Genomic DNA, 15876 nt, shown 5'->3' with positions numbered 1-15876 from the left:
AGGGGAGGGACGAGGGAAACGTTGCATAAAGAATCCGCAAATTCCGCAATTGGGATCGAAATCTAAAATCCGAATCCAAAAGACAGAGGAGGAAAAAATCTTGGATTGCGAGTCTTGGTGGGATAAGATCCGGAGCGCTCTCTCTCTCTCTCTCTCTCTCTCTCTCTCTCTCTCTCTCTCTCTCTCTCTCTGCCTTCCAAACAAGCTTTAGTCTTGGGCTTCTTTTCTTTTGTTTAATAAGGAGGAAAGTGAGGTCATTTTATAACCTACTTTTTCCTTTAATCACATTCTCCTTTTCTCCACTTCCCCTCCGTTTCTCAACCCTGAGCATCATTCATCTCATTTATCATTCATCTTATCTATTTCTTTTCCAGCCGGCATTCTTTCTCTTTCCCTGGCATACCTATTCCATTCATTCGTCTCATTCCATTTCCTTTCTCGTCCTTTCCTCCTGCATTCCGTTTTCTATTTATTTTCTCCTTTCATCATATTCCTGTTTCTGTTCCTATATTTACTCTCTCTTCTTCCTCCCGCTTTCCACGTTTTTCTGCTTCTCCTTTCGTCCTTCCAATCTCTCACATTTTCTCATCCGATCTGTCATTCCTCCTCCTCCTCCTCCTCCTTCTGGGCTTCTCAGGTTCTTCTGGTTCTGACGACAGACCAAGATTCGTCAAATACTTAATCAGCTTTCTCTCTCTCTCTCTCTCTCTCTCTCTCTCTCTCTCTCTCTCTCTCTCTCTCTCTCTCTCTCTTTACGTCTTAAAATACATCGTATCAAATCAGGAACGTCCCACCCCTTTTATATGCAGCTAAATAGAAAAAAATGTCAAAATTTCTCTGTTGCACTTATAAAAATAAATAAAAAATAAAAATGAAAAAGTAAAGAATGTACGGGTTGTGTGTCTGTATCAAAATTGGTTTTAGTGAATAAGAAAGAAAAAGGGGGGGGGGTTATTCTGAATTTTTCGAAAGGTCCGCATTTTATTTATTTCTCATCTCTGCATGTAGTCTAGCATTCTTCCAAATTATCTCTTTCTTTCCCCTGCCTGTACACCATCTAAGTTTCCATTTCCTTACTGCACTATCTTCAGCTTCCATGACCAATTCTCTCTCTCTCTCCTCTCTCTCTCTCTCTCTCTCTCTCTCTCTCATCAGCATGCTTGTAGTCTTTTCCCTTCCATCTCCCTCTCCACTTTTCATATTTGCACTTATTCTGGTATCTGACATCATATTTGTTGTCAGGAAATTAATGCTCTTTTATCATCTGCTTTTCTTTTATTGAATATGCAACCTACTGTTCAACAAGTATCTAATGGAAAGAATCATTTTAATTATTCTCTCTCTCTCTCTCTCTCTCTCTCTCTCTCTCTCTCTCTCTCTCTCTCTCTCTCTCTCTCTCTCTGCGTCTTCAAATACATCGCGTCAATCAGGAGCGCCCTGTCCCTTTTGTGTGCAGCTAATTAGAAGAAATTGATCGAATTTCTCTGGCATCTTAAAAATGAAATAAAAAAAGAAAAGGAAATGAAAGTACGAGTTGTGCAATCTGATCAAAGTTGGTTTGTGTGAAGGAGAAACAGGTTTTTTGGGGGAAGAATCACGTGTGTGTGTGTGTGTTTGTGTGTTTTTTGTTGGGGGGAACCATATTTATTTTTTCTTACCTCTGCATTCTTGTCTAACAATTGTTCATAATTCTCCTTTTCTTTTCACCTTCCTATACCATTCAATTCTTCTTTCCATTTATTTACTGTCCTGTCTTCAGCATCCATCACCAACGCACCCCCCCCCCCCTTCTCCCATCCCCCACATCAGCATGCTTGTAGACGCTTTTTTGTTTTCCCCCTCCCCACTTTTTTTTTTCTTTTTTACGTCACATAATGGATGTCTGTTTATCATTAACCTCTTGTTTATTGATTATGCGACTTTCCGTTCAACAAATATATGAATAATAATTCTCTCTCTCTCTCTCTCTCTCTCTCTCTCTCTCTCTCTCTCTCTCTCTTTGTATGTGTGTGTGTGCATACACGTTTATTTATGTATACACATATTCACCTTATACTCTACGTCTTTCCCCATAACAAGGTGTGGCTCTAAAAAGGTGTTGATGTATTTAGTTGTTTACTAGTCCTTTATGATGAAGTTGCTACCCCTATGCCCTTTTTAAACCGTAGGTGGTGTCCACAACAGTTGACTCACTACCAAGCACATGATTTATGCCCATTGTCAGTTGAGGTCATTTAGCTTTAATGTAAAGTTCCCACACCACTCCACTTGTTTAGGGAACAGAACCTTGTTCGTATAGGTATGGTCGCAAGTATTATAACCAATATGTATGTGTGTGTGTGTGTGTATATATATATATATATATATATATATATGATATATATATATATATACATATATATATGTATGTATATTTATTTTTATATATGTATATATACATATATACATATATGTATATATATATGTATATAATACATATATATATCTATATATAGATATATAGATATATATATGCATATATATATATAATATATATATATATATATATATATATATATATATATATTGCATTTATGTTATTCTCTGGAATCTGTATAAAAACCGTTGCATTAAAAAAAAGTACATCGACTTCTAACAATTAGTTTTCAAATGCTGACGAATTGCATTATAAAAACAACGAGAAAAAATTAAGTCTTGGGTACGTTTTTACAGTTGCATATTCATCAGATTTTGTGGCATCCATTAGCGTGGTTGTGTGATTGGAATTTCCGTCGAGCGCTCCTTTGCGAAAAACGCCCCCTTCTGACTGAGCCCTTTCGGAAATCGTAAGCTTCAAAACACACCTCGACATTCTCGTTTCTCCTTTATTCACATTTATACCACATACACACGAGGTGAATATAAAATTAATGCAATCTACATATTGTCCAATGATAAAAAAATGAATCTAAATTAAGGTACTTTCCCCTCCCGAAGGCAGGGTTATCTGTATTTAAGTTCGTGTGTAATTTCTCTATATAAAAGGTTACTATAGTAGATTCACATCAACCGTGCATTTGATGTCTAGGCCAGTCCCTTACGACGCTCCGGATTGGCTGTTGATAAGCCAATGACGGGGCTGGAAACTCTGTCTCTCTCGAGAGTTTACATAGGCAGGATGCATGTTCCACCTCTCCTGAGGGATGCTTTTGAAAGCCGTATCCCTCAGGAGAGGTGGAACATAGATCCTACCCATGTGAACTCTCGAGAGAGACTGAGAGTTTCTAGCCCTGTAACTGGTTTATCGACAACCAATCAGGAGAGTCGTAAGGGACTGACCAAGACATCAAATGCACGGTTGATGTGAATCTACTATAGCCGCCTTAGCTTGGTTTCAAACCGAGCTTTGCATAATATACCAAAATCCGAAATGTTAACAGTAACGTTGCTCACCCCGTGGTAATTTTCTCTTATGGACGACTGATTTCCCTCAACTGAACATGACACTATGACAATCAATTTTCTAAGCCATAATAAAAACTCATGCTTAAATTCGTCGATTGGGTCTTTGTCATAGGGGAAATGAATGTCTTTTTTTTCATTAGACGCTAATTAAAGTTTTGGCTAAACAGTGAGTATTGATCAAGTAATTAAGAACATTAAGAGTGTGGATATAGGGCTACTGGTTCCGTCACACCCGAATTAATCCCGACGTTGGAGCCCTGGTTATCAGCGTCAAGTCAATAGCGTTGTATTGTGAAGGTACTAAAGTTCACGAGGTATTCGTGGATTGTATTGTGAAGGCTTGAACGTAATCGCCATTTTTTGAGCGGTATTGTAAAGATCCCAATGCGCCAGTCATTCCTGAGTTGTATTGTAAGGGTATTAATGGCGACAGAGTCATTCCGAAAGCGGCTTTCTATTGCGACGGTGCGTTTTCAGGTCGCTACGGAGGAAATTGGTTTCTGTCGTCGGATTTTCGGGTTTGCCAAAGATTATGTCCCTGTTTCTTTAAGGCAGCCCCCAGCAAACACGTTCTCTCTCTCTCTCTCTCTCTCTCTCTCTCTCTCTCTCTCTCTCTCTCTCATTTTAAAAGGTGCAAGGTAGAAGAAGAGGGAAAGGATGTTAACGGTAAAAATGCCAACAGGATTTCACAACGAAGAGAAATCTTTAGGAAAATTTTTAACGTCATTTTAATTCTGTGTTCATTTAGCGAATCACAAGTTATGAAAGATGAGTGGAATCGGAACAAATGAGGATCGTTCGGTAGAATTTAAGATGACTTTAACTCCTGGAACAGTAGTTGGAGCGTTTCTGATGTTATTATTATTATTATTATTATTATTATTATTATTATTATTATTATTATTATTATTATTATTATTATTATTATTATTATTCAGAAGTTGAAACCTATTCATGTGGAACAAGTCCACAGGGGCCATTGACTTGAGATTCAAGCTTCCAAAGAATATGGTGTTCATTAGGAAGAAGTAAGATGAGGTAAAGGGAAATACAGAAAGAAGAGAAACTCCACTTAGTAAAAAAATTAATAAATTAACATTTAGATGAAAATGTATTAAAATTCAAGGAGAATAGTATTAGTGTAGTAATGTATTGCACTTTTGCTTGAACTTCTGAAGACTTTCCAATTGCACGACCTCCTCAGGGAGGCTGTTCCACAGTCCAACGTTGTGGGGAATAAAGGACCTCAGGAACTGAGAAGTTCGACAGCGAGGCTAAACATTGACTGCATACTGGTGCTGCTGTTCAGCCAATCTGGCTACTCTCGGTAGATAAATGGGGTCAGCGATCAATCGTGAATGTGAAAGATCTCTGTTCAAATACAACTTATGAAACAGTGACAGACTAGAGACCTGGACTACTCACGTTGTTATTTTGACCAAGCTTAACTACTACTTAAAATGTAATTGTAATAGCCCACTTAACTTCTTGAATTCTTCACACCTTTTGGATCCGCTTGTCACTCCAAAGCCTTAGATCCATATATAAGGAACATGAGGCAATCTGATTCCCGTTAGCGGGATTCGAACTCACATGCCGAATAATCGGAACGAGGTCACGTTGCCGACCTTACTACATGTTGACATTTTAATCAAATCTTTTGAAATAAGTGGATGGATTTTTTACTCTCCCTGGCTGAGCATCATATTCTTGTGAAAACTTTCTTTTATAAAAACCGGCTGGATTATGTTTGTAACATGTTAAAAACTGACAATTTTTTTTAGTGCCAGGCTACTTGATAATGAATATTATGTTTCAACATTAAAATTTTAATTATATGTAATGTGAACAATGCTCATTCATTCTTGGAATAAATTAGCTTGTGGGTGTATATATATATACATATATATATATATATATATATATATATATATATATATATATATATATATATATATAATATATATGTTATACTATATAACATATATATATATATATATATATATATATATATAATATGTATGTATATCATTAACCCAAGAAATATATCCCACTTTTCAACCTAGGTTGTATGTAATTCAAAATTTTTCTCTCCTTTGCGCCTGTTATGGTATTTCTTGAACTCGGCCTGACAATTGGCTATTCTGTACTACTTAATGTCGAGCCTCTGCAATGTGAGTGTGTTCGTGCGAGCGTCCATGCGTATTAACATCTTCCATCGTGTAGCATCCAGGAGTGCATCGAACCGATTTAACTCTTGTATCGAGTTCTTTAAACCAAGTTTCTATTCGTTTCCCACGCAACCTTTGCCCTCGTGTAATGTTACCAAGTAAGTCCACAGACTTGTAAGGGATGGACGTTTCATTGGCTGACAAAAGTGACACCAAGGGTCGGCTATATTGCCCATGACCACCTCCACTATACTCTGTTTTTTTCCATCTGTCCATCCGCCTGTGGTGTTTTTGTATGGTAACACTGCGTCCCGGTCTTTAAATAAATACGCTATGTGTAAGTTTTAGGTAAATAAAAGGATATCTGGGTGTACATTTGCAGCTGAAAAGTGTTTTAATAATTTAGTGTATCGAAGTACACCGTTAATATTCGAAATAGGATATAGATATTATTGTTGAATGTAAGCTGAATGTAACTATCTAAAGCCTGGGACGCAGTGTTACCATACGGAAACACCACAGGCGAATGGACAGATGAAAAAAAACAGAGTATAGTCAACGATATACTTCTAGTATTGAGCGAAGGCAGTTGTTTTCTCATAAATTGTCTTTTTTTATGGTAAATGGTAATTCTGTGGTCAAGTTTAGTTGGAGTCGCGGGTGATAATGCGTGCTACATTTAGCTGTATTGATAAATCCGTGCTTTGATTTATGACCTTAACCAGCGTCTCATTGTCAGGATTAGCTGTGTGTACGTACGTATATGTGTGTTTGTGTGTGTGGGTAGTTGGTTGGTTGTTGGCGTGGGGGAGGGGTTGGTAAAAAGTCAAGTATGGGATTACGAGTAACAAAAAATTAGAAGCTTCAGTGGTAGTGATTACTGCTACGTACTAAGGTATACTTTTCTTTGTCCATCAGATTTCCCTCCGATTCTTCATTAAGATCCAAAATGTGTCATTTTTATAATTGTCTTTCGAGATTATGTTTGGTATATTCATGAATAGCAGGAAAGTAAACAGGATATAGTGGCAGCAATTAAAAGTAGGAATGAAGCAGTTGAAAGCAAGATTTAAAATCATCGTATTTTGTGTTGATTTTTATTGTCTTGCACGAGCTCGAAAATAAAAGTTCATTGTATTTTCGAATATAAGCGTGCAAGATAATGACGCGTTACTTAGGAATTACTGTGACATGAAGGTAAGACAGTGAGGAGGATGGGGGAACATATGTAGAGATTTAGTTTAAAAAAAAAAAAAAAAGTTAATAGATTCCAGCCGAAAGATGCGTTTTGGATGGTGCTTACTTGACAGAATTTTCTGCCCGTGTGCTGGTGAGATATTTGTAACTGAAGCGTAAATGAAAGATGTTGATGTTGAGAGAAGGAAGGCTATGGGGTTGTGTTTGAAATTTGCTGAATTTTTAAAACTTATGAAGATAAAAAAAAAGGAGGGGGGGGGGGCGTGTTACAGTTGCGGGATAGTGAAGAAGTAGAAGGTATGTGTAGGACGTAAAAGAGAATCCATCTGAAGCAATGAATTTAAAATTGACTTTTTGTTTTGTTCGTTTGTGTGTGTGTGTGTGGGACTGAACGGGAATAAAAATAAGACCAGTGTTCTTTGTGAAGTTCCTGTAACATGAGTTTAACACTTAAGATACTAGTTTATTGCGTTCGTCAAAGATAAAAGAAAAATCTAGGATAGGCAAAATGTTGTATCTGAAAATATTAATTGAAACCAATTCATCTTTCTTATATTTCTGCAGATCAATCAAATATTATGTAACTTTTGAAACTATACCTTGTTAATTTTTCAACTACAATAGCAAACGTAAAATACATTATTTTTCCTTTTTTTAACATTGTACCGTCAATGAACTTAAATTCGTCTAGTTTTGGAGATTATGGTAGATTAACTTAATACCTGTATGAAGGACAATTCGTAAAATGCAAGACAAAGAACACTACCTAGCGGAACTAGTACATGTTTGTGCACTATAATTGTAATTCCGTTGTTGATTATGACGGTAAAATGGATGATTGGGTGTTGGCACTAAACATGACGAGTAAAGAACTTTTGTTTTAAGTAAACATAATGTGCTCTTGCAGCATCCGTAATACTTTTGGAGGGGCAATATGGCCGGTTTTACTTTGCATTCTAGAGTCAGTGGGAACCGTGCACCAAACACCCATCTGTTCTTACAATATGCCCCAGATTTGTTGGTCATGGAGGAAAATTTGCATAAAATTGACACATAACAAGGCTAGCATGCTTTTATTAATTTAATTTTAATAAGCAATTATTCGATCATTCTTTAGGTGGCTTCTTCCCTATTTTAATAATTGATTTTCAGTAAACACAGGAAAGTAATGCACAAACCGTGATCATCTCTCTATGGTATAAATGAAGTCGATATGCTAATGAGCGGTCAAACAGTAGCAAAGCAACATGCAAGTATATTCACTTAGCTTTGGATTGAAATTAACTTGCGGTGGCAGCCAGTCGCAGAAGCTCAGCGTTAAAAAAAAAAAAAAAAAAAAAAAAAAAAAAGGGCAAAAAAAAAAAAAAAAAAAAAAAAAAAAAAAAAAGGGAAAAAAAAAAATATTTAATATATATGTGTATATATATCTATATATGATAATATATATATGTATATATATATATATATATATATATATATATATATATATATATATATAACGTTACTTACAAGTAGTGCAGCACAGATGTTTAGGTTAAATCGAAGGCTGTAGTAGATAATCAGTTTAGGAACTACTTGGGTAAACTCAGGCAGCGAAATCCATTCCCTCGAGAACCGTATTAGATTTTTGGTTTTCAGGTTTGTCATTCAAACAAAATTTGATTTTGCCATGAAGGTTTCTGACTAAGCTGAATCGCTGAAATCCTTAGTATTAATTATTGTGCCCAATGGTTCCATTCTTGAAATTATGCCCGAGATTGCCCCAGCGCTTGGCTTGACAGCCTACATTTCATAAATTCATAATCATTACGACTTTATAGAATTTCTTCATTCGAAAATTAGCGAGCGAGCCTTTATGTAGGACTAAAAACGGGCGTTTATCTAGGCGCATCTTATAATGCAATGCGCACAGTTGTAACTAAGTAACTGTAAATTAGAATTAATTGTTCCAATCCTGATCTGTATTTCGCATATTATGTGACCTCCACCCCCTCTTCTTGCTGTGTTTACAGTATGCTTATAGCGTAAAACACCAAAGTTTATTATTTTTTTTTTAAGCAAACGGCTTTTTTTTTTCCAAAGACCCTAGTTTTAGTATTTATACAGAAATTGCTCAACCAGGGTTTAATTCCATATGTCAGTATTGACCCTAACTAGGTAGCATAAATCGTAACTTTGTAATGAAGAAATCGAATTTGAACTCTCTCTCTCTCTCAACTCTTTGTTGTACCCAAAAAATGACTGTGAATTTTCATTATGTAACCTTTCTCATTTTTACAATGTTTCATTTTTATGCCTTCTTTAACAGCTTGTCAGTCTTCATTATGCATTTTTTAACAGTTCAACCATCGTTGAATATTTGCAAAACCCACATCACTTAAGCTATATCGGTGCCTCAAACGATTCCCAAATCTTATTTCTTTTTTATTCAATTCACAACATGACCAAAGAACATACCGCAAGTGTTGAAGTGCCCAAGAAAGATGTTTCGTGTAAAACCATATTGTGATGCTATAAATCTTTTGATGGGTACTATGAAGTCCCAATACCTTTCACAGAGATGTACAAGGCATATGTGAAGCTCACTCTTAATCAGATGATCCATTTAATTGATTTTAGTGTTAAGTGAAAATTTAATCCTTAGAGTTCCTTTATCTAAACATTTTTGAGTGTCCCCTACTTATTTTTACATTGATAGTTTTCTTAATATTAAGACATACTTGGGAGGATGCTATTGAAGGAACTAGTGGTATCTTCAATTTCCCCTTTCTTGAATGTTTTGTTTTTTTCTTCCATTTACTGGGATATTTTTTTGTCCTGATATTATCAAACTCTTGAGCATACATGTGGTCTGAATCATAGCAACTTGTATCATTTGTGGAACAGTGTCATGCATCCCAGACTCTTTTTATTAATTTTTTTTTATACTGTTCCCTTAAAAAGTGTCAATGTCCAGATATTGTCATTGTATAAGCAGTATACTATAATTGTCAGTAAGTGTTAATGCCCTTCATTTTCTTGCATATTTCAGGGCCAGAAAGTCACCGCAGACAAAGGAGGAAGAGTTTTGATCAACGGCAACAACTTGGTTATGAACAAGGTGAAAAGAAATCAAGCCGGCGAGTATTCCTGCGCAGCCATCAACTCCCAGGGAAACGCCACCAGTTCTCCGCTCAACGTCACCGTTCTCTGTGAGTGTTTGATGGCGTCACGATGAGTGTGTTGTAACGTTAGTCCGCTCAAGTGCATGCTGGCTTCATATAAACTCTCCCGATTGGGGTTATACTGCCTTTCTCGTCGTGTTTCCCATAACTCGTATGTGTCACCACCTTCGTAATCATTTTCTTCTCCGCCATTTAGGAGAAAAGGGATATTTATGGACCTAATTATTATTTGTTTAATGTGTGCGTGGACACTTTTTTTTCACCAGTTCATCAAGGGATGATTAGCTAACGGTCCATGATTTCCCTCGCATTTCTCCCCGCATGCTCTCAGCCTACACAGTCATCGGTCTATTACTCTCCCTGCAGACACGTCCTCCCCCTTTTACCCTCGGCGCTCGCTCCTCTCTTGGCTCTCATCACTCTTTCTTTTCTCTCCTGTGGAGAAAAATGGTCGATTACGAGGGTATTCCCATTCTCTGTAAAACGTTCGGCGCAGTTTTGACTTATCTGCCATTCCGTGGAGTGTTTGCCAGCTCTGCACTGCACCATGATGGAAGATGAGACAAGACTGCTAGACGTGTGTAGCATTGAGACTGTTTGTTAATGAATCGAGTCGTGCGTTGTAGTGTCCTCGTCGGTTTTGGTTGGTTGTCTTGTCCTCCGTCAACGTGTCATGTCTTATTGCTGTTGTGTATGTTAGGTTTGTAAACCGTTTAGTTCTAAACAGTTATTATATATATAATATATTTTTATTTATATTTAATATTATATCATAATATATCTATATATATATATATATATATTATATATATATATATATATATATACATTTATTTCTTAACAATAATGCCTATCTTAGTATACTCTGTAAGCTCTAGTATGTTTGTTGTATTTTCTTGTTGTTAACAAGCAAATGTAATTCAGGCGTCATATATATATATATATATATATATATATATATATATATATATATATATATATATATATATATATATCTATATATATGATATATCGTTCAATATGAAAATGTGCGAGACGGGTACCAAGCTCTGTTTGTTTGTTCCGCTCCCCCTCCCCCCATTTGTGACTAACGCCTTTAATTTGTTATGGGCGTATTGTACACTACCGTTAGTTTGCCTGACTTATTGATAAATACCGCAACATTATTTACACTTAAAAATATATTACCATAGCATAAAAAAGATTTTGCTTATTTATTTTTTTATATTTTTAACGAAAATACAACGTGCATAGAAAAGATTTTTGTTGTTTTTAATATTATAGTTTGGTCTTATCATTTGTATTATGTTTAGTCATTAATGTACGTATATACCCATGTGTATGACCGTGGTGCATATTTATATCAAAAGCGTATTTTTTCGAAAAAAAACCCAAGTAAACGTTTCCTTACGGAAATTGGTGCACAATCATGGGTATTTGAATGACCAAACGCAAACACGTATTTTAATCTGCAAATATTATATAGAATGAAACACGATTGTTGGTGGCTTTTCATGGCGTCTGTTCCACTTTCGTAGCTGTGAAAAAAACGAATAGACCCACGAGAGTCCTTACGCTCCCATTTTAACCATTCATCTTTCTTCAAACTTTAAAAAATTTGAATTATGCAAAGTTTTGTGGAACGATTTTTCGCGCGAGCATATACATGCGTGTGTGTTTGCGTTTGCACGCACATACACTAAAATATCTGGTAATTACATTACAAAAGAAAAAACTTTTATAACGAACATCCCTTTGATTCAAGTTCAAACTTCCCCAAAAGCTGAAGTATATTTCTTGAATTTACATGGCCATCATATGAGGAAAACGCACAAACATATAATACGTATGTAAACTGAACCTGGTTTAGCATCCTGTTTTTGTTGTTTATGTTGTCAGTGTTGTGTGTAAATCTTCTTCCTCAAGTGTCAGATATGCTGTGAATGCGAACCCTAAAGAAATTTTAAACTGTCTCGACAGTTTTGTCAGTTTTTGACATTAGAAAATATTTCTTCGGGGAATAAGGTTTATCACTTAATGCCAAATGATGCCCACATCATTTCGTTGTATATAGTAGTTCCCGCCCCCTGTACTTCATCTCCTTTATCTCTCCACTTCCTCGTCTTAACTTTCATTACATTCAACTCTTGGCTCCCGAGAGGCTCCGTTACCCTCCATCTTCCTTATAGCTTCCACTAAATAATAATCGGATAAAACCCGAGACTGCTCCTTTAGGCAGCTCTACATATTTTTAACGCAAGTCTTGTGGCTTCCCCGTGGTGCTGAGGCAGCCTCCCAGCATAGTCTATAGTCTCCTCTTACAGAGATTATCTAATCATTATTTTATAGTAATACTAGCTGACCAACCCTGTGCTGCCCGGGAAAACTCAATGACAACCGATAATCTCTCTCTCTCTCTCTCTCTCTCTCCTGTCAAGATAGGTGACTTCAGTCACATTTCCCAGCATTTTTGACATTTTATATTTCACCACTTCTCACCCCCATTCGTATAGGAGCTGAACTTTATATGGCATCAGGAGTGTATGTATTCATCTCAGCAACCTCGAAAACCATGGATTAGAACTAATATCTGTTGTTTTTGTTATTTTCATATGTCAACCCCTTCTCACCACTTCTCACCTCAGCGACCTCGAAAACTATGGATTAAGACACTAATATCTGATGTTTTCGGTTATTTGTACATGTCACCCCTTCCCATCCCCTTATCATTGTGGATTGTCACTATTCATCTCAGCGACCTCTAAAACTATAGATTAGACACTAATATCAGTCGTTTTCGGTTATTTTTACATTTCATCCCCTTCCAACACAAACACCCACCCCCCTTGGGTGCCAGTACTATTTTATCCCCACAATATTCTTTTCCGGATGGTAAGGCATATGTTTACAAAGTTTGGTTGAAACTACCCAGTGCATTTCAGAGTTATGGTGGATCATACACACATATATACACATGCATACATCCATTTTTATATGTAGATGAAATTGTCGAAGCCAAGTAGGTTTCGGTAAACATTTTTGCAGCGTATATATTTTTTCATCAATTCCCTCGAGGTGGGTTTAATCAATCTCTCTCTCTCTCTCTCTCTCTCTCTCTCTCTCTCTCTCTCTCTCTCTCTCTCTCTCTCTCTCTCTCACCTTTTGCACTTACCTTGTTGTAGTATTGTGAAACTTAAGAAATATTGTAAATATCTCGTCATATACGGGGATAAGGTCTGAAGACTTGTAAGGTATGCTGGAACACTTTCTAATTTTTTTCATTTTACAGGTCGATAATAAATACCAGATATCATGAGAGAATTGTCTCAGTACGGAGACTATAAATACTATGATTTGTTTATCACTGGTTGAGAACTGCAAAACGCTAGGTTCTAATATTTGTAAGAGGATGTTCGGTAACATTCTAAAACATCTTAGTCCATATGAGAATTTTAGAAAACAAGAATCATAAGAAATGTCGAAAACTTTTACTAAAACTCTGATTCCATACGACGATGTTAAATCCTAAGTTCCGTGAGAGAATGTTGGGAAACTTTCCAAAATATGCTGTTCCATATGAGGTTCAGAATACCAAGATTCATAAACATCTTGTAAATACTAAGATTCGCAAGAGAACGGTGTGGAATTCTGCCCCCCCCCCCCCTCCACCCCCCCCCACACCCCCCCCACACCCCCCCCCCACCCCCCCCCCCCCCCCCCCCAAAAAAAAATAAAATAAAATAAATAAAAATAAATCCTGTTCTTAGCATGGATTTGCGAGGCAGCACCAGGATATGTCCCAGTATATTTTGGTCTCTATTATTAGGACGTAAGATTTGTAATTGAAGGCAAGTAAGCTTCCTAAAATATCATATCCCAAAGATCCGGAGGGAGTTTGAATAAAATATTTGCTTTTATATGAGGATCTTACATCCCAAGATTATGTAGGGAAAGTAAGGATATTTCGAAATAAAATATGTAGCTGTATGCGAGGATGTTAAATCATGAGATTGGTAAAAGAAATGATAAATCTTCTGGAAGCCATATTTGTTAGTGTCTGATTTAGATCATGTTTTATCGACCGTAAGAAAACTATATGCCATTGAACACCAGGATGCTTAAGGCACCTGATTTATATATATATATATATATATATATATATATATATATATATATATATATATATATATATATATATAACAAGGTAGGTATGGACCAATCTTTATTCTGTTTACACTATGTTTTATAATGGTATTTTAATACCTCTTTGATTGTTCCTTACACATGTATTTTGAAGGAACATGACAATTATGGTGCCTTCAGAAAAAAAGACTATATTGCAAGTCAGCTGAATCAGGGATTCCAATTGGGCACAATTATTTCCTTTGATAACCAATCAGCATTTGCCTTGTATTATTCACTTTTCCCTGTGCTCAATAGGATACTTTCTCATAATATTTTTTTGTATTTAACTCTCCTTTACGTAATTTTTGCTCTTTATTTCACTCACTGAATAGGGTAGATTCTTTTATTCTGTTCGTTTCATACCTTCATACCGTAAACCTCAGAGGTTACGTAAATTATGGGGTTGAAGTATTATGCAGGGTTTTATAAAAATACGTTTCCTTTCCGGATAATTACCCTACTTGAAGGATGGTTTGGCAAAACAAATCTTGAATTTCACAAGAAGATTTCAGCTAAATATCAGATCCCTATATAATCATCAATTAAATCAGTGAAACCAATGAAATGAATAACTATTCTATTATTCAAGAATGAAGATAACCAATAGTTAACAGAGCATGAAGATGGAGCGTGCAGGTTTCTTTGATTGTTTTAATTAGTTTAGTGACCAACATCTCACACATTACCGTCAAGGGGTAATTGGAAATTCATTAACACTTCAGAATTCATTTATTTAATCATTTTCTTGACATTTGTTGTGACAACGTTTGAAATATTTCATTTATATTTTTTAATTCACTTGAATATATATATGAACAAACTATTTCCATTCAAAATGGAACAGCTAGTTATGAATTTTCTAACAGCCTGGTAAATAATTAACCAACATACACACTGAAAATTGCAGTCAAAATACGTTGTTCGTAGTGTGTAATGACTTTTCATGAATAATGCAGACTTCTGTTAAAATACTAAAGGAGTTTAAAAAGTATGAAATGATTTCCGCCATTATTATACACAAGAATGATGTCAGAAATGGCACTTGTCATCAATTATAACAATACAGCGAGACATCTTGCTTAAAACATAATGGATATCTTAGATATAGATTCAAATAATCTCTTATCTAAACTTTAAAGGCCTATTTGGAGCTTGTCCCAACTTTTAGTATCACAATTTTAAGTTGAAAAAATCCTATTGTTAGAAGATATATCTTTACATAACATAATCACAAGTCAGGAGATAACGGTAAGATCATAAGACAACTTCATGACAATATCCATCCCCTACATCGAAAGGCTGTCCAGTTATCGTAATGTAAAATGTACTCTGGAGCATAGATCTCTGTTTACCGAGTTGGATATCCGCCTTGAAAAACAGAAGTGCAATCTTATTAATCTTCTCTGTCACTGGACTCACTTCAACCTCAACGGGTTGGACTGTACTGTGTATGTGGGAGTTTCATCTAGAGGTGAATCCTAAGTCGAACATCTTCTTAGAGCACAGATACGGCCACTGAACATACTTGGTGAGTTTGATACAATGGTTGAGTGTAGGACTTTGTTCGATTAGGATACAACCAGTATCAAAATAGGAGGCATTTCTGTTTCTGAAGTTCCTCATTGGACGAGTGGGTTGCGTACTTGCCTATCAATCTGGAAGGCCGAGTTCGCTCCCTGCTGCTGCCAATGCAGAACCATAGGAATTTATTTCTT

General features: G+C 36.0%; 1 protein-coding gene across 15 annotated transcripts in view; it reads left to right on the top strand.

Moving 5' to 3' along the window:
- Window positions 1–15876, top strand: part of LOC135218482 (uncharacterized) — a 1465909-nt gene that overhangs the window by 1328623 nt on the left and 121410 nt on the right. For all 15 annotated transcript variants that reach the window (XM_064254810.1, XM_064254812.1, XM_064254817.1 and 12 more), the window contains one exon: window positions 9844–10003. In XM_064254810.1, the coding sequence (XP_064110880.1) occupies window positions 9844–10003 (160 nt within the window). The remainder of the gene's footprint in view (window positions 1–9843; window positions 10004–15876) is intronic.

Source organism: Macrobrachium nipponense, chromosome 9, assembly GCF_015104395.2.
Source record: "Macrobrachium nipponense isolate FS-2020 chromosome 9, ASM1510439v2, whole genome shotgun sequence".
Lineage (NCBI taxonomy): Eukaryota > Metazoa > Arthropoda > Malacostraca > Decapoda > Palaemonidae > Macrobrachium > Macrobrachium nipponense.
Note: the sequence above shows the minus strand (reverse complement) of the source record. Positions and strands in the feature narration are given on the sequence as shown.